Source organism: Macrotis lagotis, chromosome X, assembly GCF_037893015.1.
Source record: "Macrotis lagotis isolate mMagLag1 chromosome X, bilby.v1.9.chrom.fasta, whole genome shotgun sequence".
Taxonomy (NCBI): Eukaryota; Metazoa; Chordata; class Mammalia; order Peramelemorphia; family Peramelidae; genus Macrotis; species Macrotis lagotis.
This window is the reverse complement of record NC_133666.1, coordinates 504,245,656-504,268,556: the sequence shown is the minus strand read 5'-3', so window position 1 is coordinate 504,268,556 and position 22,901 is coordinate 504,245,656. Positions and strand designations below refer to the sequence as shown.

Sequence of the window (22,901 nt, the reverse complement as noted above, 5' to 3'; positions counted from 1 at the left end):
CAGGTAGTAAGTTCTTAAAAATGAGCAACTTTAGGGGAGGCTAGGTGACACAGTGGATAGAGCACCAGCCCTTGAATCAGGAGTACCTGAGTTCAAATCTGGCCTCAGACACTTAATAATTACCTAGCTGTGTGGCCTTGGGCAAGCCACTTAACCCCATTGCCTTGCCAAAAAAAAAAAAAAAACTAAAAAAAAGGAAAAAAAGGAAAAAAATGAATAACTTCTTTATAATTAATGAAACAGTACAGAGTAATGGCAACTAATAGCTTAAATTTTAGGACTAATTTTCCCTTTTGAAGGAACCTAATGAAATAATTTTCCAAGGTTGTATGTGCATGTCTCTGTGTGTGATTGTATGTATGTAAACACTCATACATACATACTGCCCTAAACCCCAAATTCCATTCTTACTTGGTAACAGCTGACCTATTTATGGTAGAGGGGTGTGTTACCATAGTTTGGAGCTCAAAGTTGTAGATAGCACTGTATGTTCCAAGATATCTGCATTATAAGTGATGCCTTGGCTCTAGGGTTAGTCCACATTACTTTTAACCAGTGATGTTAGCTTAAAGATGCTATTCTTTTCTCCAGCCATGTTATGGCAATTAGTGTTGAAGTGGATGGGTTCCTGGACTTGGAATCAAGAAAACCCCAAATTTAAATTTAGATGCAGACACTTATGAACTAGTTTGAGGATCTGGTACATTTAAAATACCTAGAAATTGCATAATGCTTTCTGGTTTGCAAGTAGGTGTTCATCTCTGACTCCTTTTTAGATTGGAAACTGTGACATAGCTAAGAAGCTTCTGAGGTAGGATTTGAATGCAATTCTTCTTTAATTCAGATTCTTTCTCCAGAGGTCTCAAAATCAAATAGGAACAAATCGCTTGTGCTATGTCTTGTCTTAGAAAAATCACAAATTAACATTATATATGTTGTATTGTATTTTTTTTAAATTTCCAATTATATTTTTTTGGGGGGCAATTGGGGTTAAAGTGACTTGCCAAGTGTTGCATAGCTAATATGTATTTAAGGCTGCATTTGAACTGAGGTCTTACTGACTCCAGTACTAGTCTTTATTCACTATGTTACCTAGTTACCTCCTAGTTACATTTTGCCAGGGGAAAGGGGAGAAGCAGTTAGGGTTAAGTGACTTGCCCAGGGTCACTCAGCCACTAAGTATCCAGTGTCTGAGGCCAGATTTGATCTCAGGTTCTCCTGCCTCCAGGACAAGTGCTCTGTCCACCCTTCCAATTACATTTTAATCTGGGTCCAACACTTTACACAACATATTTTCACTCTCATGAAAATGATGGGAGGAAATCCTGGGAGTAGCCTCTGCTACTTAGTCTGAAGAGAAATTTCTTAACCTTTATTTCTTTCATGGCAGTTTGCTGTGACTCTTTCTCAGAAGAATATTTTTAAATGCCTCAATAAAAAGATTTAGGATTACAAAGGAAACTAGTTACAGAGAAATAAATTTGTAAATGTGTATGTATATGTAGTTTCATGTATGTGCATGTTTATATGCATGTGTGTGTGTATACACACACTTATCACACTTATGAATTTGTTTATCTACAAGTTCATGACCTCACAACCCCAAGTTAAGGATACCTGGTCTAGAGAAATGGTTGGTAATTGCTAAACCCTGCTTCATCATTGAAAGAAAAGACTGTTTCTTGCCTACTATCTGAACTCTGCCAAGACAAATCCCTTCCTTTGTTATCAGATTATTCTCATACAAACTTGTTCTGTCAGGAGAGTCACTCCCTCCATTTAACTAAACCAAAAATGTAGTTATCCAGGTGGTTATCATTGTTGCTTGTTTCAGATTGCAGTTTGTTTTTACTTAGATGGAATGATTTAACAAAAAGACTTGCACAAGAGCTTAATGCCATTGTTTAGCTTCTCATTTGTTATTTTCTGTTTTCCGCTCTTTTCTTGGTAATGATAACTGTTCCTGTATTTGTCATATTTCTCCTATCTTAAGGAGAAATTCTCAAACGTGGGGGTTCTTAACCTAAGGTTCATGAATTAGTTTTTGGTAGCTGTATTATAATTAGTTCTCTATTCTATATCTTCTATTTTATGTATTTAAAAATATTATCCAGAGAGTCCATGGACTTTACCAGCCTGCCATATCAAAAGTATACTCAAACCAGCTTGAACTAACTCTTAAGAACCAATTGTTAAATTTTTATGATGAACATATAAATCATAAAAAATTTAACAACAAATGCTACTAATCAGGGTTTGATTTATTTTTTTGTTTATTGTAAAGATGTGAGAAAGGGATATACAAAATGTTAATATTCTAGACTAAGCCTATAAGTTAATTGTGTATAAATTTTCTCTCAGAAACATGATTGTTAAACATTTTTAAATACTTCTTCTGAATTCTTGTTATAAAGAGGGTTAAGAACCACTGCTCTAAGCCCAATTTAGGTAAGCTATTGTCTGTGTGGTTCATTAAAAATGAGTTATTGGGGCAGCTAGGTGGTACAGTGGATAGAATACTGGTTTTGGAGTCAGGAGTACCTGGGTTCAAATGTGACCTAAGAAACTTAATTACCTAGCTGTGTGGCCTTGGGTAATCCACTTAACCCTATTGAGTTGCAAAAATCTAAAAAAAATAAACGAGTTATTGAAGGGGGGGGGAAGAAATGCACTTCATCCAGCTGGGGTTCTTATAAGTGATTATATTGATATGGGATGGGACTATAGGGATAGTGAAATATTTTGGATTGCTTCAACTAATATTTGGCAACTTTCAAAGTTTTTTTTTATAAATTGGTGCAGAAATGCTTAGTCATGAAGATGTTCAGCAACTCTAATTTCTTTAGCACTTGCTAAATATGAGACACTTGTAAATATAGCATCATGGGATTTTTGAGCTGAAATATGAGTTTGTATATGTATATATAGAGATATAGATATAGATATGTGTCAATTTCCTCAATTTATAGAAGGAAAAACTAAATATCACTTGAAATAGGCATATACTGATTGTTGTCCTAGATCTTGATGAGGATCAAAATGACATGACTATATTGGAGACAAGTTACATTGTGTCTGACTATGACGGATCAGAACAGTACGAGTTCTAAATGCTCTACTGCAGGTTAGGCTCAGATTGGGGGGGGGGAATTCTGTAAATTTGGGCATCTCATGTTTCTCTTGAGCTACTATAATTCTGCTTTGCACATAGAGAACAGTGACTTCCCTGATGAGGACATGTAATGTAGATCATGTTGGTCTGGTATGAGAGACCTGGAGAATGCCCTTCCATCACTTTTTCTGACTCTCCTGTGAGGTGCTTGTCCTGTGTTGAGCTCTCCGTAAGATAGTATTTTTGGCAAGCATACATTTGATATTCAGACAACGTGGGCAGTCCAAACAAATTGCATTCTGTCTAGTAGAGTTTGAATGCTTTAGCAGGAATATACTAAATTAGTTTATATATGTATAAATGGCCTATCTTACCTATATTTCCTTTCTTTGTTTTTAAAACATTCATTCTCTAAATATTTTATCTATCTCTTGCTTATTATATTATATCCTATTTATTTATTTTGTCTATACTAATTTTTTTCAGTAGATTGTGAGTTCTTTTGAAGGCAGGATGTGCTTCAATTTATCTTTGTATGTGGTGTACATAGGAAATTTCCTGGCACACTAGTCGAGTCTTAATAAATGTTTATTGAATAAGAAATGGATTCCATAATTATCTTTAAAGAATTGTCTAGGCTAGCCAAGGAAGTGAGATATGTACATGTGTGCGTTTATATGTGTGTCTAAGTATATATGTGTATATAAACATCAAAATTGGGATGATCATGATAATAACTAGCATTTAGGAGGTAGCTTAAGGTATAAAAGCACTTTACACATATCTCATTTGTTCCTCACAACAACATAGTGAAGTAAGGACATACTAAACCAGTAGATATGTTTTTTTATTCCTTTGCATTGCATGGGGTTATAGAGCTATTATTTGTATGAGACCAGATTTAATCTCAAGGCTTCCTGTTTTCAAGTCAAGTCCTTTATCATTGGAAATTTTCCCCAGATAAGATTTAGAAATTTTTTGTGATCAAATCTAAGTGGCCCAACCCCTCTTTTCAGAGTCTGTGTTTGTTTTTAGTGTGTACCTTCTATTCAGTGGGATCATTAGTGCTGTTGTCTTATATGAATTAGGTTATTTTAATTAGATTCTAAGGAAGAGAATATTGATCTTGTTTTATATTTTTATCTCTCTATAGTGTTATGTGCATCATTTGGTTGCTGAAAGATATTTTAGTATGAGAATGATAGTAATCGTGAAATAGGTAAAAATGATAATAATAATGATAGTAATCGTGAAATCCTTGTCATCAGAGGATGAAAGTTGGAAATATTTAGATAAATAGGAACCTACTTGCCTGTGATGTCCCAATTTTTTTAAAGTTTGTCCCCCACATTTTGTTTGAGTTTAGACATTGGTGGGTCACCAGGGACATTCCTCACAAAGCCCTGGCTATAAATTATCTACAGGAAATCCTAAAGGACTCTGTTGTTGTCATTTAAAAATGTAATTACACTATAATTTGGAGTGGCAGAGGCTGATGGGGACAGGCAGTAGTGTGTTTAGAGGAATATATTGCTTTTAATGCATCTATTTCTCTTGTTCTTAGATTTTAAGAGCAGCTACTCTCATCAATCCTCCATAGAACTCAGATATGCATCATTGGGTTTAAACTTGGCTCATAAGAGCCCTGCCACCCAGCTCCTTTCAGACTGGTTACTGATGTATCATCATATTTCTTATCCATCAAGGTGACATTCTTGATATTGATATTATCTGTAAATTGAGTTTGGGTTATGCTCATCAAGGTCATCCTAAGGACAAAGGTATACATTTTTTCCCCTAATATAAAACTCCATCTTTTTATTCCTTTTCTTAGGAATACAGTGGGTTGTTCTGTATGTGGCAATTGGTCCATAAATTAACAGTCTTAGATGCAGTTTTCATCCCCAAAACATTTTTAACTACTACATCACAAAGAGAATCATAGAATATTATTGCTGGAAGAAACAGTGGAGATTATCCAGTATGACCTTTTTATTTTGCAAATGAAATATTCATAGTCCAGAGAAATAAAGTGATTTGCTTTTAGGTCAGAGAATGAGTTAGGTCAGAGCTGAAATCCAGCTCTTCAATCCAGTATTTTTTCTAGCTGTTTGCTGCCATTAAATGTCTGTGGGAATTATTCTCTATGATTGAATTATTTTTATCGTTCACACATTATGTATAGTGTTTAGTTGATGTTTGACCAGTGTTTGGTTTTGGTTGATTGTAAGAAGTTTGTTTTTCCATTTCAATGAAGGGATAAGTTTTGTATGCAAAATCTTTTTTTAATGCAGAATATTTTTAGCTTTCATACCTTTTCTATTCTTGATATAAAGAGAAAAAGCTTCTAAATCATTCAGAGAAATTTTTCACAAAAGAACCATCTTGTTATTTTATAAAGGCCATGAAAATCTGTAAAAATATTTATCTGACATATGATGTGACAAAACATGCCTTCTCTGTGAACTTATATGTTTTTAGTTCTAAGATTTAAGGGGAAATGATCGTCCTCGTCTATTTAATTTCAGAATTTAGCTTTTGGAAGTGTCCTAATTCTATGGTAGTATACTTTAGTGGCTATGATTATTTTGGGTCAAAAACTTTTGTTCCTAATGAATTCTCTGATATGTTTCATTTATTAAAAAAAAATTTCATTGGTTTTCACAATTTCAACTGAGAGGCAGAGGAGAAAGAGAAAGTGAGTGATCTCTACCCTGAAGACTGAGTCTATATGAATCTTATGTGGAAAATCCTAATTAGATTGGATCATTTATTTAGTTAATGAAGATTTAGACTTTTTTTTAAAATAATTTTTGCATGCTTATTTTAAATTTTTTGAGAAAATCTATAGTCATTATTGGGGAAGCAATTTCAGAGCAGTACTATAGTAATAAGCTAAAAAGTTGTCTTTTCTTCATCTTAAATTAAAACCTTTTTTTAAAAGGTTTTTGCAAGGCAAATGGAGTTAAGTGGCTTGCCCAAGGCCACACACACAGCTAAGTAATTATTCAGTGTCTGAGGTCAAATTTGAACTCAGGACCTCCTGACTCCAGGACCACTCCACTGCGCCACCTAGCTGCCCACAAAACCTTTTTAAATAGTTTTTTTGTCTTCATATTGGGTTTTAATCTCTTCATCTCAATAGGAATAGTTATCATCCATTTCAATGAAACTGAAAGACTGTCAATTGTATTTCTTTTATGGTGGTCTATAAAAGTAGTGAGTTGATTCAAGAAAAGCCTGGCAATTTCATGTTGTATTTCTAGAATTAGACTTCTCCTAAAATCAGATGATATTACTTTTCTTAATTTGGCAAGTTGTTAACACAGTAGATAGAACCTGAATTCTAATCCTGTTTAGAGTCTAAACAAGTCATTATTTTTTTCTGAACAAGTCTTGTTTTTTAAAATTTCTAAATTTTTTGGGGGGGGTATTCATAAAGGAACTCTTTTCATTCAGCTTCCTAGGGGCAGTTGTGATTTCTGTTTCTGTTCTCAACTTTTAGCTAATGACTTTGACTTTGTCATTGTTGTGCCTCATTAAGAAAACAATTTCTATTTATATATTTTCATATTTGGATCATTTCTGAAGAACAGAATCATTATACTTCTTCTGTTTCCATGCAGAAAGGGAATAAGGAAGATAATGCTAGGTTATCCCTGTGCTGTTAAGTCATGGTGGCAGGTGTCCTACTCAGGACCTAGAGTATCTGGGTATCCTTCAGACACTCATTTTAAAGAATTATTAGTAACATCGTTGTGATAGTACTGCATTTTTTTGACCTTTAGAGATATTGAAGAAAAAGAAATATACTGCTCTTTACCCCAAAGATGGATGACTGGGTTCATTGAATTGCTGATAACAACTATAGCAGCAATGATTACCATCTAGGATCAAAGCTCATATGACAATTAAAAGCCTGCCGTGAAGTATAGCACATTAGAACTCAAAAATTGCTGTTTGGCTGATGGTGAGAAGCTGCTCCCATTTCCCAGGATGGAGGAAATTAGTCAACATCTATAGAAACCTTCCCTCCATGGTGGGAAATCCCAAAGCTGCATAGGAAGGGGAAGCATGAGAGCAGCAAAGCTGTTGCATTGCTATGGGCTCCCACATTGCATTGTGCAGCCTGAGCTCTTGTACAAGATAGAGGTTTACCTATCCCACTTGTTACTGTGCTCTAAAGTCACTCAGGTGTGAAATTGGGATCTATGCTTCCAAGAGGAAGCAAATGGTCGAAGTGCTGCATTTTTCATTTTATATTTAACTGCAGGCCATGACTACAGTTCTGAATTTCTCTCTCTCTCTCTCTCTCTCCTCTCTCTCTCTCTCTCTCTCTCTCTCTCTCTCTCTTTCTCCCCTCTCTCGCCCCCCCCCCCCCATCTGTTCTTTGGTCTTTAGTTGTGTTGGCTTTTAGAATTGATGATTTTAATAGGAATTAAGAGAAACCGATTTTGGGGTCTCTCCATGTTCCAGTAAAAATAAAGGTTCTACCGAACTATTTTATATTCCTGCCTGATGGATTGAAATCCTATCTTCAACGGAAGGATCTAATTCATGGGATTATTATCTTCCCTACTCTTCTCAGCTAGAATGCCCCAAATTAGGTATGAAAAATGTAAGCAATAAATTTAGAGTTGAAGAGACTTTTTAAAAAGGTAATCTTCTATTATCAGTCAGCCAGGTAATACAGGTATTAAGACTGCTGGACCAGATGAACCAGAGTAAGAATGACCAATCACATTTCCATTAAAGAGATGAAAAAGTTAAGACAGAAGAAAAATTAAGATAGACTTTTAAATGGATATTCAGCTAAGAAGTCTCTTAGGACGGATCTGAACTATAGTCATCACATTTAGATTATTTCAGTTCAATTCAGGTGCTGTGCAAAGTCCTGGGAATAGAAATATGAAAAAGAAAGACTTCCCTCCCTCAAATTTGGGTCTTAGAATCTAAAGGGAGCAGATGAGAGAAAAAAGGAAGCTAAAAGGTGAGAGGGAACAACGAGAGACAGGGGAGTTTGGTTTTCTGTGAAGCTGGAACTCAGATAGAGCCACTGGTAGAAAATGGAGTTACCTAGAAAGTTCTAAGCCCTCTTTAAAGGAAGACTTTGAGAGGACTTTATTGTTCTACCTTCTAACCTCTCCCTTTCCCTTTCCCTTCCCCTTTAACCTCCCCAAACAGTAGGGAGTATCAAAAATTGCTTGGTACCTTGGTCATCAGTTTCTCATGGGAGGGGTGTTCAGTGGAGTCAGAACCAATTAGAGCCACTGTTAGAAAATGGAGAGTAGACTAATTTTCTGATATCTGAGGGAAGATCTATCCATAGGGCCTTTCTGTTAGTCATTGACTGGTTTATGATAATGAATCTGAATAATCAATTCAATAGTTAAGGTAGTTAGTTGAACTCCTTTAATAATACGATCAAGTTGTGCAATAGTTTTTTTTTATAAATCAATAAAAATGCAACTTTTATTTAAAGGAGAGGAAAATTATCTAGACTCCTATGACCACAACTCTCACCACAAACTCAGACAGGTAATATTATACAAACATGTAGCAGTGTTCCAGATCATAGTTTTGCTATATGTAGACATGTGCATAACAGCCTTTTTTCCCTGTATGTCTGCTGCTCACATGAGCTTGTAATTTATTTATTCCTAAAGCGTCAGAAGTTATGTTAAAACTTCATCATATGTTATCTCTATCAACCCTATAAGGGTCTTTTAACAATGATGATCTTGTTTCTAGCTGGGGTACAAATCCCAAATAGAGATTGGAGGATAGAGTTACATAAATTGCAAGGATGAAAATGGATTTCCCCTGCATGTTGTTGTTCTCAGACACAATTTCACTTGATCCTCAAAACAAATCATTATGGAAAAAATTAAGACTCATGGATATTAAATTCCTTGTTTAGCCAAGATCATATGGCTTGTAACTGGGCAGAACTAGAACTAACATTCACTTTCTACTTTGGTCCTCTGTCTCTTACACAATATTATTTCTATTTAAATAGAGTTACAAAAGTAATTTTGTTCATTTTGTACAGTTTGTTTGAATGCTTTGTACTTATGCCTTGTAGATGTTAAGGTTACAGATGTATTGATAGTCAATATATTCAATTCAAGCCAGCCTAAAAGACTGGCCACCTTCTCTCTCCAGACAATGGCAGGGGTGGTGGTACCATATCTTGGCCGTCCTGATATTCAGCTTCTCCCAGAGCCTCTCCTTCCTTACCCCCAAACTAATTTTTAATTTTATGGGATACTTTTCTCCAGCAGAGTCTTGAGATCTTTCTTCCTTGAAGCCAAACCCAAATTGGTCTTTTCTAGGACTCAACTTCCCTTAAATCACCCTTACCACCAATTGTATGGGCCCTACCTGATAACAAAAAGTTTCTGAGGAGGGATACCATTTCCCATCACAGTATCACTCAGGCCTTGGGGAGTGTGTGAACTCAGATTCTGGACCTCCTCCACCTGGCTCCACCAGAACACTGGTCTTCTAAGAAGATGTTAGCAAGATTGCTAAGTCTCTTATTTGCAGAAAAGGAGAAGTTGCATTGCACTGTGTTCTAGATGACCTGGGTTGAACTTGGATAGATGAGCATTGTGATTGTCCACACAACTGTCTCATCCTTGGGATAGGAGAGACTGTAGATGACAGATTTAATGCCTCCCACCTGTAGACTATGCTCTTTCTTGACTGTTTCCAGGTTGCAAAGTCCACCATTGCCAAATTCTACTAACAGAGTGCTCTACTCTCATCCCTTTTTTCTAGGGGTAGGGCTTTGGGTGTGGAGCTTTATATTTATTGTCAGACTCTTTGGATTTGTCTTTTGATTGTGCTAATTGTTTTTTCCCCAGAGCAGATTTACTTGGGAAAGGGTGGGGATGAAGTTGAAAATTTAAAAATACAGTATTATTCCCAAAAATGCTGGCCCCAGGAGGGAGATATTGAGAGCCCAGGCAATATATGAATTGGTTATTAGCCATCCATATTTTGACAAGCCAGGAAATCTCTCCTTGATTTTGAAACCAAACAAGAAAAATCTGAAAAAAAAAATGAAGTCTTTACTGGAGAATGCAACAATAAACACAACATGTTAACTTAAGGTTCAGTTTTGCCCAATTTGAGCTGTCTGTGAGTTATGAAGAAAGTTTAATTCAGTGCAGACAGATTTATGAAGAAGCTAACAAAATGATAAGAAATGGTGAAGAGAGGAAGAAAAACTCTTGTTATTAGAAGGTACTCCATCATCCATACCATCCATAAGTGGAACCATTGGTTACAGCAAATGAGAAGTAGATAAATTCACTTACCTTGGCGCAGTATACTTTCCATTGATAATGAGATCGACATACTTGTTGCTGGAGCTTGCTCAGTGTTTGGGAGGCTCTGAAGGAAAATGTGGGAGATGAGGTATGACTACCAAACTGAAGTTCAAAGAGTTTTTATGCTGACCTCATTTTTTGTTTGTCTGTGAAAACTGCACAGTCTATCTGCACTGTGCCAGGAAAATGAATTGCTTCCATTTAAATAATCTTAGGAAGATTCTGAAGATCACCTGGCAAGACAAGACACCAGACACTGAAGTCCTTCCTTGAGGTAAACAGCCAAATATCCAAGTTTGCTACAGAGAGTACATCACCAATGGACTGGACACATTATTCAAATTCCAAATTGCCATAAAGACTATTTAATGGAGTGCTTACACAGGGACAGTGATTTTAGTGGAATCAGAAAAAGTAATACAAGAACACTCTCAAGGTCTCTTTTAAGAATTGATTATGCATCAGTCATTGAGGCATCTGTGGTCGACTCTTCTGTTTTCTTATGGCAACCAGGACTAGAGTGGAGGTGGTAGCAGCAGCAGCTATGGGGGTGGCCAGCAGGACCATGGGGGAAGAGGATGGGGTGGCAGAGGCATCAGTGGTGGTGGCAGCTACAACCATAGCAGTGGTGACTATGAGCCTCAAGATCATGGAGGCAGAGGTGGCATGGGCAGAAGTGACTGTGGTGGCTTCAATAAATTTGGTGGACCCAGGGACCAAGGATCATGCCATGACTCTGAACAGGATAATTCTGATAATACCATCTTCATCCAAGGTTTGAGTGAGAATGTTATCATTGAGTCTGTGCCAGTTTATGTCAAACAAATTGGCATTTTAAGACCAATAAGGAGACAGGACAGCTTATGATCAACTTACATACGGACAGGGAGAAAAGAAAACTGAAAGGAGAGGCTACGGTCATTTGATGATCCCTCTTCTGCCAAGGCAGCTACTGATTGGTTTGATGGCAAAGAATTTTCTGGAAATCCCATTAAAGTCTTTTTTGCTACTCAAAGAGCAGATTTCAACAGAGGAGGCGGCAATGGCTGTGGTGGCCATGGGCGTGGAGGACCCATGGGCCCAGGAGGCTTTGGAGGTGGTGGCAGCGATGGTGGCAGCCGAAGAGGATTCCCTAGTGGAGGAGGTGGTGGTGGAGGGTAGCAGTGAGCTGGAGACTGGAAGTGCTCTAATCCCACATGTGAGAATGTGAACTTTTCTTGGTGGAATGAGTGTAACCAGTGTAAGGTACCTAAACCTGATGGACCTGGAGGAGGACTTGGAGGCTCTCATATGGGTGGTAATTTTGGAGATGATCAAAGAGGTGGCAGAGGTGGCTATGACCATGGAGGGTACCTAGGCAGAGGAGGGGACCATGGGGGATTCCAATGGGGCGAGGGTGGAGGGGACAGAGGTGACTTTGGACCTGGCAAGATGGACTCAAGGGGTGAACAGAGACAAGACAGACAGGAGAGGCCATGTTAGCCTGGCTCAGACATCTTTGGACCATCTTTCCTTCCCTTTATTTTGTAACTGTCCAACCCAGCTCCCTATCCTTGTTTTGTGTCGGACTTTGTAATTGTAATCATGCCCCCCAGTTCCCATTAAATGCCATTGTTTTAGTTATTTAAAAAAAAGGAATTGATTATGCAGGGGCAGCTAGATGGCACAGTGGATAGAGCACTGGCCCTGGAGTCGGTAATACCTGAGTTCAAATCTGACCTCAGACATTTAATAATTACTTAGCTGTGTGACCTTGGGCAAGTCACTTAACCCCATTTGCCTAGCAAAAAACCTAAAAAAAAATTGATTATGCAACAAGGAGACACTGGCACATGACTGCCCAGCATGGTGTGCCCTTCTCAGAGAGTACTGTGATCTATGAGCAAAGAAAACATGGAATATGCATGTTTAGAGAATCTACCCCAGATGTTCTCATGGTCTGTTTATGCCCAGCCTTTGGTAGAATATTCCAAGTTTGAATTGGTCTGATCAGCCACCATCCAACACATCGTAAGAATCTAACATAGTGATATTGTTTTAGTCCTCTTTGAGAACAAAGGGTAACAACAACTATTTGAAAATAAAAGTATTGTAAATACAAAGTCAGTCCACAATTTTTTCCAATATTTCCTTTTTTTTTTGTATTACCTTAATTTCCAAATATATCCCTTCCCCGTCCTTTCCAGAGCCAACCCTTGTTTAAAAAGAAGTGGGGGAAGAGGTGACCTCTAAATTTGATTAGCAAAACTAACATTAACCTTGGCTATATATTGGTTCTGTTCCACATTCAAATTTGCCCTTTCCCCCCTGCCCCTGCCTCCTCTACACACCCCCTGCCCCTCCCCAAGTGAAACGAAAGGGAAACCTCATCTCATCTCATCTCTCCCAAGCTTGGTCATTATAATTACACAGATTTCTGGGATTATTTCCTCCTTCATTTTGCTTGCTTCATTAGTTCTTTGGTTCATTCTGTACCGATATTCTCATGTTTCTCTGAATGCTCTGCTCTTGTTACTCTTCAGTAATATCCCATTACATTTCTCTTCTTCTGTTTGTATTTTGATCATTTCTCTTGTTTCCAGTTCTTTGCTTCTGTGCTGGTTGGAATATTTTGGCATGAATGTGAATGTTTTTTGTTCAATGACCTTTAACTTAGCAGTGAGTTCTCCAAATCAAAGGACTGTTTTTTTTAGTTAAAGAAATCCACATTGCTTTCCTTTATGATTAGACCAATCCATACTCTACCAACAATATACTAATGTACTTGTGTTCCCATACCTGTGTTATGCTTTTTGAAGGAATATATCAGACTTATCTGGTGATTGATAATAAAGAAAGATGTTTTGTACAGCACTTTACATATCTTATTTCATTTGAGTTTAAATAACTATATAACTTATAAAAAGCAGTCTTCAAAAAACAGCCTATGGGGGTTGTCTGTAGACTCCCAAGGAAGTTTCTTGTTTTGAATTGGGTTAGAGAAGGGAGTTGGGAATTGTAGTTTGGTTTGCTGTGGTTTTATATGGTCTCATAAATCTGTTTTTCTGCTGACTTTGTTGTTTTAGTTCATGGTTCTGATGGGAGGTCAGTATGAAATTTTCATGAATAATAAATTAAAACTTTCATTCCAAAGAACTCAAACTAAATGTGAGTGTATACAGACCTGTATGAACACATCTGTGTGTTTGAAAGTATCATAGAGAAACAGAGATAGAGTGATTATGATTATATAGCATGATTTTCAACATGTGAATGTATTTATTAATCTTTTTTTAAAGATTATTTTACTATGGGAACCAAACTATATTAAATTTTCCTTTGTGTATTTGTATTATACTGAATATAGTAGTTCCATTTTTAAATATCTGCACGATATTTTTTCTAAGGAAATCAGTTACTTATCTAAGTAAAAATTATCAATTTCTTGCCATTAGTTTGGTTTTCCTATAATACAGTGTTTGCTAAGGACTTGAGAGTTACCAGTTTTTAAATACTATTATTGTACGATAAGGAAGATATTTTTCATACTTTCATAAAACACATTGAAAGAAATTTGGTAAGTACTTCATGAACTTAATATTTCTTAAGTGTGTTGAAATACTGTACTTCTTAATGTTGTTTAAATGAAGTTAAAGGATAGCTTTCATTTCTGGCCAAAAACTTTTAGAATATTTTATTAAAAATTAGTTTATAAATATCTAGAAAAGGAAACAAATCATTAAGTTCTGTTTCTTATGCAAACCAACTAACCCCGGGTAAGTCACGTAATCTAATCTCCCTAAAACTAGAATTTACTGAACATCTATATTAATAGAAGGAGCTCTTCTCTAGAAGTTCTCTAAACCAGTAAAATCACAGATTACATCCCCACACTCCCACCCCAACAACAAAAAAGGCACTAAGAAATAATATGAAAACAGGTCATTCCATAGACATTTTCCCTTTGATTGATAAATAAAGGGAATTCAGTGGTCATAATGGACCTGAACTTAAGCAAAGAAAGTCTCATGATAGTATGGTGACTAAGATGTGAACTAGAAAATAACTCATCCAGGAAGGTAAGTAATCTATATTCTAAAAAAACACCACTACGTTGGCTTTTGTACTGCTCTCTCTCTCTCCTCCTCTCCCCTTCTTTTCCCTATTCTCCTCTTTCCTCCCCCCCCCCCTCAAAATAACCCCTAAAATTCTTTTTAAAAAAACCCCTCCAGGCTAAAGAAACAGAATGGGGAAGTCATTCCCTCCATTGCCACTGCCAGATTAGGAGCTATGCTTGAGGCTGCCAAAAGAAGAAACCATTGCCCTGTTCAGCCCACCTGCAGATGTGTTCAGTCCCTGTGTGTATTGTCCTCACCTTTCCCCCACCTTGCATATTGGTTCTGTGTCTAGTTCCCAATTCCCCACCTTGCATACCCCCCTTTGGTTTGTTCTTCTAGGCCCTGCATGTTCATTTTCTCTACCACTGACCCTCATTTTATGTAGAGATCTGCACAAGGTCCACTTGCTAAAATGAGAACTTTCTGAAGAGGTTCTTTAGTGTTCTTAGTCTCTTGATCACATAGTGAGACCCATGCATAAAATTATTTTGTCAAGGTGATTAGTTGGAGAAAGGAGTGACTAGATAGGTGGTTAATAGGTTAATAGGTTCTTCTTTCACACCATAGCAAATGTGGAAATAAGTTTAACATAATGGTACATGTATATCCTGTATCATGGGGAGAGGAGAAGGAGGGAGGGAGAAAAATGTAGAACTCAGAATCTTACAGAATTGGATATTAAAAACGTTTTACATATAATTGGAAAAAAACAAAGGAGTACATTATGGGGGCAAAAATATTTTATAGTAATCTAGGCAAGTGACAATGCTGTCTTGAACTTTAGAATGATAGCAGTGTGAGTGAAAAAAACCAATTTGTGCATAAAATTGACGGGACTTTTAAGTGTTTGTATGTAGGGAATGAGGAAGAAAGATGTTGCAAAGACTGATTGAAGTCTTTATATTTCTGGGTAGTCACTGGGATGGGTTTACCTTAAACAGACATTAGCAAACTATGGGAGAAGCAAGTTCTAGTTGTTGGGAGGAGAAAATGGTGGATTTAGTTTTGGTCATGTTTAGTTTGAGGTGCTGATGGTGCTAGCCAGTTCAAGATGCCCTTCAGTTGGTTGGAAGTTCCAGGCTAGAGATTCAGGAGAGATTTAAACTGTGTATGTAGAGGAAGTCATTGAAAAGATGTAATTTTAACTTCATCATCCTCAGAGACTGTTAGAGCTTCTGTTCTCTCAGAAAAATCACCTGTTCCATCCCCCCCCCCGCCCCATGATTTTATAGATGAGGAGATTGAGACTTGAACAAATAATTTGCCCAAAGTAGCCAATTTTCTATTGCACCTGCATCTTCTGATTCAAAATCCAATGCTCTTTCATTCACATCACATTGTCTCATGTTACAGATACATCTTTAGATGTTAAGTTGAATCGTCCAAATGTCTGAGTCTTCTAGATGGTTTAAGACAATTTTGATATACTTATATTAACTTATTTTTTAAAGACTGACTTGTCATTCTGAGAGAACTAGTTGGCTTTCAGAAGTCTCTTTGCATGAAATTCATATAGAAGGTTCTGGGCCACATAGTGAGTTGAGAGCCTTCATGGTGTTAAGAGCTGACACTGCTAACAAAGGCTTATTTAATTTCTGAGAGGCTGTTTCTGTGAGACCCACTTGTCACACTTCACATCAAACAGCAGAATAGAATCCCCACTAATGATGTTCTGAAGAGCTATTGCTGCCCGGGCACAGAACTTGTCAGGCTGAAGTAATCGTGGAATGTGACAGGACCAGGGCAGGTTGCCAAAGGTGGAGCTGGGATGGTGAACCACAGGAGAGTGGTCATGAATGAAGGGAGCCTTTGGGGCCCCTCTACTGTACCAGCTGGAACTTGTGCGGAGGCAGTGGTAGCTCACTTTTGGAGCACCTTATCAAGGTGAGGCTCTGAGAAAAGGACACAGACAGTGAGGAGGTGCCACGGTCCATAGAGGATCAGCTCCTCAAATAAATGTGAAGGATGCTTTTGGTATCAGAATCCCTATTCATTCACAAAGGCAAAATTATATTAGATAATTGATTGTGTGAGCAGAAGTATGTTGTATAAATAATTGAATCCTGAAAGGAAACATAAATTAATAGAGCTTTTTACTTATTTTTATGCTATAATAGAAATAATTTTTAAAAATACCTAATGTCTTTCAAGCTGTCAGTGCTAAGGAAAGAAGAAAAAAAAAAAGGCGGTTACTGCCTTCAAGGAACTTACAGTTTAATAGGGGAATATGACACAAAAGAAACCTGAAAATGGGGAACAGAAGGACATGATGGGGGGAGGGAGATGGTACTTTGCATTAGGGGCATGATGATGATGGCAGAATCAAATCCAAGGAGTGCACCTGGCAGGAAAGAGAATTGGCTGTGCTTCTGAAACCTCTTTAAATGGGACCTTGGGGAGGACATTTTTTTCCATGGTTTTTTGTTTCGTTTTTTTTGTTGTTGTTGTTGTTGTTGTTCTGTCTCTCAATCAGAGGGGCACAGTCTACTGAGGGTACTGATGAGGTGTGAGGTCCAGAGCCAATGCAGTGTCTATTAGAATGAGTTTCTTGGTGATAAGTTTTTCCTGGAGGGGCAGAGAGGCAGGGAGGGGAAGGATCATGCTTCAGGCAATGATATGCATTCTTGGACACTCTGTAAATAAAAATTGGCTCCCTTTTTGCTTTGAGAAAAAAATTTTCCTCTGTAGGTAAAAGGTACAGGATGTAGAAATGGGTGGTTGGCACACAGAACTGTGAGGGAAGGATTCATGTGTAATTCTACAGCAGCTGAATGGTAATTAATAATCATAATGACAACCACTGACAATTATTTAGTACTTTGATTTCTAAAATGTTTTACATATATTAACTCAACTGAGCCTCAAAAGGATTCTGCAAGGTGGGTATTGCAGGCTTTTAGACCCCATTTTGTGGAAGAGTAAAGTGAGTACTGTGGAGATTTAAGTGACTTGCCAAAAGTCACTAGTATTTAATTATTTATTAGGTGTCTGAAATGAGATGTGAATATAGGTCTTTCTGACTCCAGATCTAGTGTATTATCTACTATATTTCCTTATTATCAACTACCAAGTGCGATAGAACCTCAAGCCCTGACTTGGAATGGCAAGTTGTTCTTTTGTACCATTTAGAATATTTCTGGAGAGGAAACCATTCAAATTAATAGCCTGCATGAAGATACTAAGAATTAGAAACAAAGGGTTGGTCAAGATGGAATTAAAATTAATAAACTTTCCTAGGACTATAAGATGGTTAATTCCAGTTCCATTCATTTTATCTAATGAATTCAGTTGAATGAGACCTTAAGGGTCACTTAGTTCAACCTCCTACCCATGTAGGTATCCCTTTTAGACTGGATTTAAGATGCAGATAGATGTCAGAATTCATCTGTCAGAAAAATGAATTAAATTTTCTAGCTGCCAAAAGCATTTTGATTTGATGTCCTATTGTAAATAATAGTAAAATATCAAGCAAACGTGAATGTCTGATTGAAAATAAAATCACAACCTGTACAGTAGAAGGACTGTGTTGTGACTGTATAAAATTTGTGTATAAAATTTGTTCATATTTCTCCTTCTAGAGACTTAATACCTATCGTTGCTGCTCTGGAATACAATCAATGGTTCACAAAGCTATCCTCTAAAGATCTAAAATTGGTAAGTGATTTTTTTTAAAAAAGAAAATCTCAGTGTCAGTTTTGCGTACTTGTTCAGATTGTCAAAAAAGGTGATTTTCTTTACCCCTCACTACAAGAAACTTGCATCTGTTACCCTTTCTAGAAATGACTTGCCAAGCATTCTGCAAAGCCTGTAATGTGAGATGGCTTCAGAAAAGTGCTTTAGCTTAGGATTTTTAGCTGCTTCAGGCAATTTTAGATTAGACAGGAAGCTACATCCAGTTGGCAAAAACTATAAGGGTTACGTTTGTGCAGCTGGTACAGAAAAAACAGATTTTACATTCCTATCATAGCTTCCTTTTTTTTTTTTGAATAGGCCCTTTTGCATATGTTGAAGTTGATCTGGTTCAATAATAATAATTAACATTAGTTTTTCAGCCGAGGCTTATATTGTGTGTGTGTGTGTGTGTGTGTGTGTGTGTGTGTGTGTGTAAGTGCAAACACACAGTATTATATTTAACCAATGTAAATGCTGTGAACTCCACAATAAAATAAAATGAGGTCAAAATACTTGAATTATTTTAGGTAGTGGTAGTGAAATGTATATTTATGGAAGGCTTTCTTTATTTATTTAGATCAGCTCAAACAGTCATAGAAAAAGATAACAAAAATTCTTCCAGATCTTCCTTCTGCTTATCTTGTTTTTAGTTTAAGAATCCATAATAGCCAATAACTACCCCAGCCCCCACTTTGATGGCCCCCGTAAGTGTCTTTAGCTCCCAGAAGATATAAAATAAGGGGACTTTGGAATTAAGAGAAAGATATGATAGATAGTGAAATTTGGCCATTTGTAATTGATGATATTGTTGCTGTCACTGAGTGCAGGTGATGAATATTTGGGTTTGTTTGAAGATTTTATGACTTTTACCAGGAAGCCGGCATAGGACATCACTCTGGTTTCTAATGAATTCATGCCCCTTGCTAAAAGTAGGACTGGTACAAGAACTGTGATTTTGAATCTTGAGTGGAAATGGATATGCAACTTGCTTGTGAGGACTGGAGGCAGTGAAGAATCATAGGAATAGAATTGGAAGTCATGACTCAGAAAACCCAAGCTAAATTAGGACAAAAGTCAGGAAATGAGTACAGTAATGGGTGGATGTTCAGCCCATGGAGTCTGAGGAACCAGAAAACTCAGGTATTACAGAATTAGGAGATGCAGAGAATCAGATAACAGGTAGAGACAATCAACATGACAATAAAAAAGGCAACAGAGATAAAAGGTTTTTTGAAACTGAGGAAAGAAACTCTTAAGACAAATCATCTTTGCATAGTTTGGTTTGGGAAAGGAGGTTTGCCTAGCATATGGTCAGTGTGGAGCCTGCAGGTGGCAACAGATGCATCCCATTAGTGAAGTCTGGAATGGGGAAAATGGGATTGGCAGGAAGGAAAGATTGGATACTAATTCAAGGATAGTGTCTCCTTGGTCTATTGCTTTCCGCTACCTAAATTTTTCTTTAACAGTTAAGTTTCAAGAAGGGTTCTGTTGGGCCCATCTAAATTCCAAGCTTTGGAGTTGGACCCAGATTTTTTTATCTAACCATGATTGTATCAACACATCCAGAAATAGCACATTATTCTCTTTCCATTATTACCCAGGGGATAGCTAGGTGTGGCAGTGAATGGAGCACTGACCTTAGGGTTAGGAGGACCTGAGTTCATATCTCCCCCTCAGACAATTGATACTTACTTGCTGTGTGACCTTGGAAAAGTCACTTAATCTGATTGCTTTTCAAACCACCCCCCCCAAGAAAAAAAGAAAGAAGAAAAAACAAATCACCCACTGAAACAGCCCTTTCATTTCTATTCCTAGATACTAAAGGCAAAAAGACAGTCAATAAAGATTTATTAAGTTCCACTGTGGATAGAACCCTGACCCTGGAGTCTGGAGGACTCAAGTTCAAATCCAGTCTCAGACACTTGACATTTATTAGCTTTGACAAATCACTTAACCTGACTGCATCATATCCAGGGCCATCTCCAGTTGACCTAATTCATATCTGACCACTGGACCCAGATGGCTCCAGAGGAGAACATGAGGGGTGACTTAGCACATCCATTCCCCACCCCCTTAATCCCAGTTCATGTGCTTGTCATGATGTCATGGTCTTCTTCAATAATGCAGGACAAACAGCAAAAATGAAATACCTTTTATGTTCCAGCACTGTGATAAGCTCTGTATTAGGTGGTAGAAAACCTGAATTTTCAGCTGACATCGCCACCATTTGACTTTGTCAGTGTCACTTAAATTCTTATCTTTGAAGTCATACCTATTCTACCTCTCTTAGGTTGTTATGAAGATAAAAGTGAATTAATGTATTTGAAACCACTTGGTGAAAAATAAATACACTGATAAGGGGAAGGTGTTTATAATTAAAGGATCTTAGATGCCAGCTAGACCAGCTCCTTCTTCCTCCCCCCCCCCCCAACCTCAAGTTTACAAATGAGGAAAGTGAGGCCCAGGGGTTGAGGCTTGCTCAAGTTTCACTCCAAAAGTAAGTCACAGCTGGGATTCAAGCCTGGACCCTCACAGTTGGCACTCTTTCTATGGTACCACACTGTTTCTTATTATAAATTATGTGAAAATATGATTATTTTTATATCAGCAAAATACGAGAACAAACACATGCCTTCATTATTCAAGTATTATTAATTCATGGAGTAGCACTAAATTATCTGAGATTTAAAATATTAGATATAGTGTTATAGGATTTAGAGACTGAAAGAAACATAAAGATTATTTTGATCAGTTCTTCAATCTGTGACTCAAGTCAGTGAAGTTCCAGAAAGGTATATTAGCTTATGACAAAGGTTACAGAAAAACTGAAACTCAATTTTCAGTATTGCTTTAAAGTTGAGAAGGAACTTATTTCCTATTTGAGTCTTATCCATATTTTTTAATTCATATCACAACTAAAAGAGGATGAATGAATGCTGGAAAAATTGACTTAAAATCATCATAAAGCATTCAAGATCATATTGTTTCCTTGATAATTTTAGCATAGGAGTCTTCATTGGTCTAAAGAAAATTGCATTATCCTGGAGAGTCCATCTAATTTGAAGGGAAACCAGCTTTACAGTTCATACTATTAGGAAAAATGATAAAATTCATTTCTGGTAGGGTTGTGAAAAAACCTCTTTAGCTTATTAGAGAAATTTTAAGTTGTGGGAATCTTTTGGAGAATAATCTGTTAGTACACTGCAAATGTAAGAAATAAAACCCATTTGAAGCATATATTCTGTTATCCTAACAGTGTATTCAAGAGCAAAAGGTATTTAGAGCAACAGTAATAATTTTGAAAATCTCTATTCAACCACATTAGGAAGTCCTTATTAATGGAAGGTGTGTTGAATTTGGAATCAGGTGAACTGAGTTCATGTCTCACGCCAAAACTTATTATTTTTGCTCCCTGTAAATATCTGAACTTTGTTTTTCTCCTGTATAAATTGTTATGAGAAAAATTGCTTTATTTAAAGGTGAATCAAATGGTTTCTGCCTAAATTTCTCAGAACCTCAACCTTAGTCATTAATTTACTTTAATCTTCCCTTGACCTCTGCTTTCAGATCATTATGCATCTATTTCTACCTCCATGTTTTTTTGATTTATGCTTTGCTCTCCCCATGCCCTTATTTGTCTAGGTTCCTAGCTGATCTTTTTTCTTCCAGTTTCTTTCTGTTCCAATCTCTCTGAGATATATCTGCTAGGATAATCTACTTCCCCCATATTTCCACTACTATTGAATCACATGTGTATTTCAAATATGTAAGTGACTCCTTTTCCCCTCTTATATCACTCTTATGACTCATATCTACTACCTTATTAGCTTCACTGCTTGCTAATATACTTACACTCTGACAGTGCTTAGTATTACTTCTGAGACTTTATCCTTTCCATGTTCACTCAGAATGTCCATCTGTCTTGGACCACATTCACTACTTTTTTTTTTTTAAGTTTTTGCAAGGCAAATGGGGTTAAGTGGCTTGCCCAAGGCCACACAGCTAGGTAATTATTAAGTGTCTTAGGTTGGATATGAACTCAGGTACTCCTGACTCCAGGGCTGGTGCTTTATCCACTGTGCCACTTAGCTGCCCCTATCACATTCACTACTTTAAAAAAAACCCCAAAATTGATCAAAACTGACCCTTATTCAAAAATTCTTCCTCAAATTATATTCCTAACACTTTACATTTATCTTTATTGTTTATATGGGATTTTTAATGGGTTTCTAATTTCTCTTGTAATATACATATTGGTTAATGTATTTGACCTTAATGTATACCTTTATAACCTATCTCTTGATCTGTTGTATCATCTTCCTTGTCTCCAATTCTCATATTTTCTCTAATCCATATTTTATCAAATTGTTAAATTTTCTTATTGCAAAGTTCTAACTTTTACTCTCATTTAAAAATTTGTTGATGGTTCTCTTCTTGCCTGTAGGATAAAATGCAAATTTCTTAACTTATTCTGGCTCCAAGTTACCTATTCTGCTTATATGCCTTCTTCTACTGTATATTCTAGCCAAGGCTTTTTTGTTTTAGATACTTTATAAATTTTGTTGAATTCAACTTGATTTCCATGTAAAATGGTTGCCCTTTTTATTTCTTTTGTTTCACCAAACACAGTAACTGGAATTTAGCATACTCTTGCCATATTCTACCTCATATTATTATCAGTTG

At 36.8% G+C, this 22,901-nt stretch overlaps 1 protein-coding gene and 1 pseudogene across 1 annotated transcript in view; both read left to right on the top strand.

Moving 5' to 3' along the window:
* The window catches only part of LOC141499312 (F-actin-uncapping protein LRRC16A), a 201,563-nt gene that overhangs the window by 31,553 nt on the left and 147,109 nt on the right, over positions 1-22,901 (top strand). The window contains exon 8 of the mRNA XM_074202092.1: positions 18,125-18,200. Within this exon, the coding sequence (XP_074058193.1) occupies positions 18,125-18,200 (76 nt within the window). The remainder of the gene's footprint in view (positions 1-18,124; positions 18,201-22,901) is intronic.
* On the top strand, positions 9,017-18,117 carry LOC141501318 (RNA-binding protein FUS pseudogene; annotated as a pseudogene).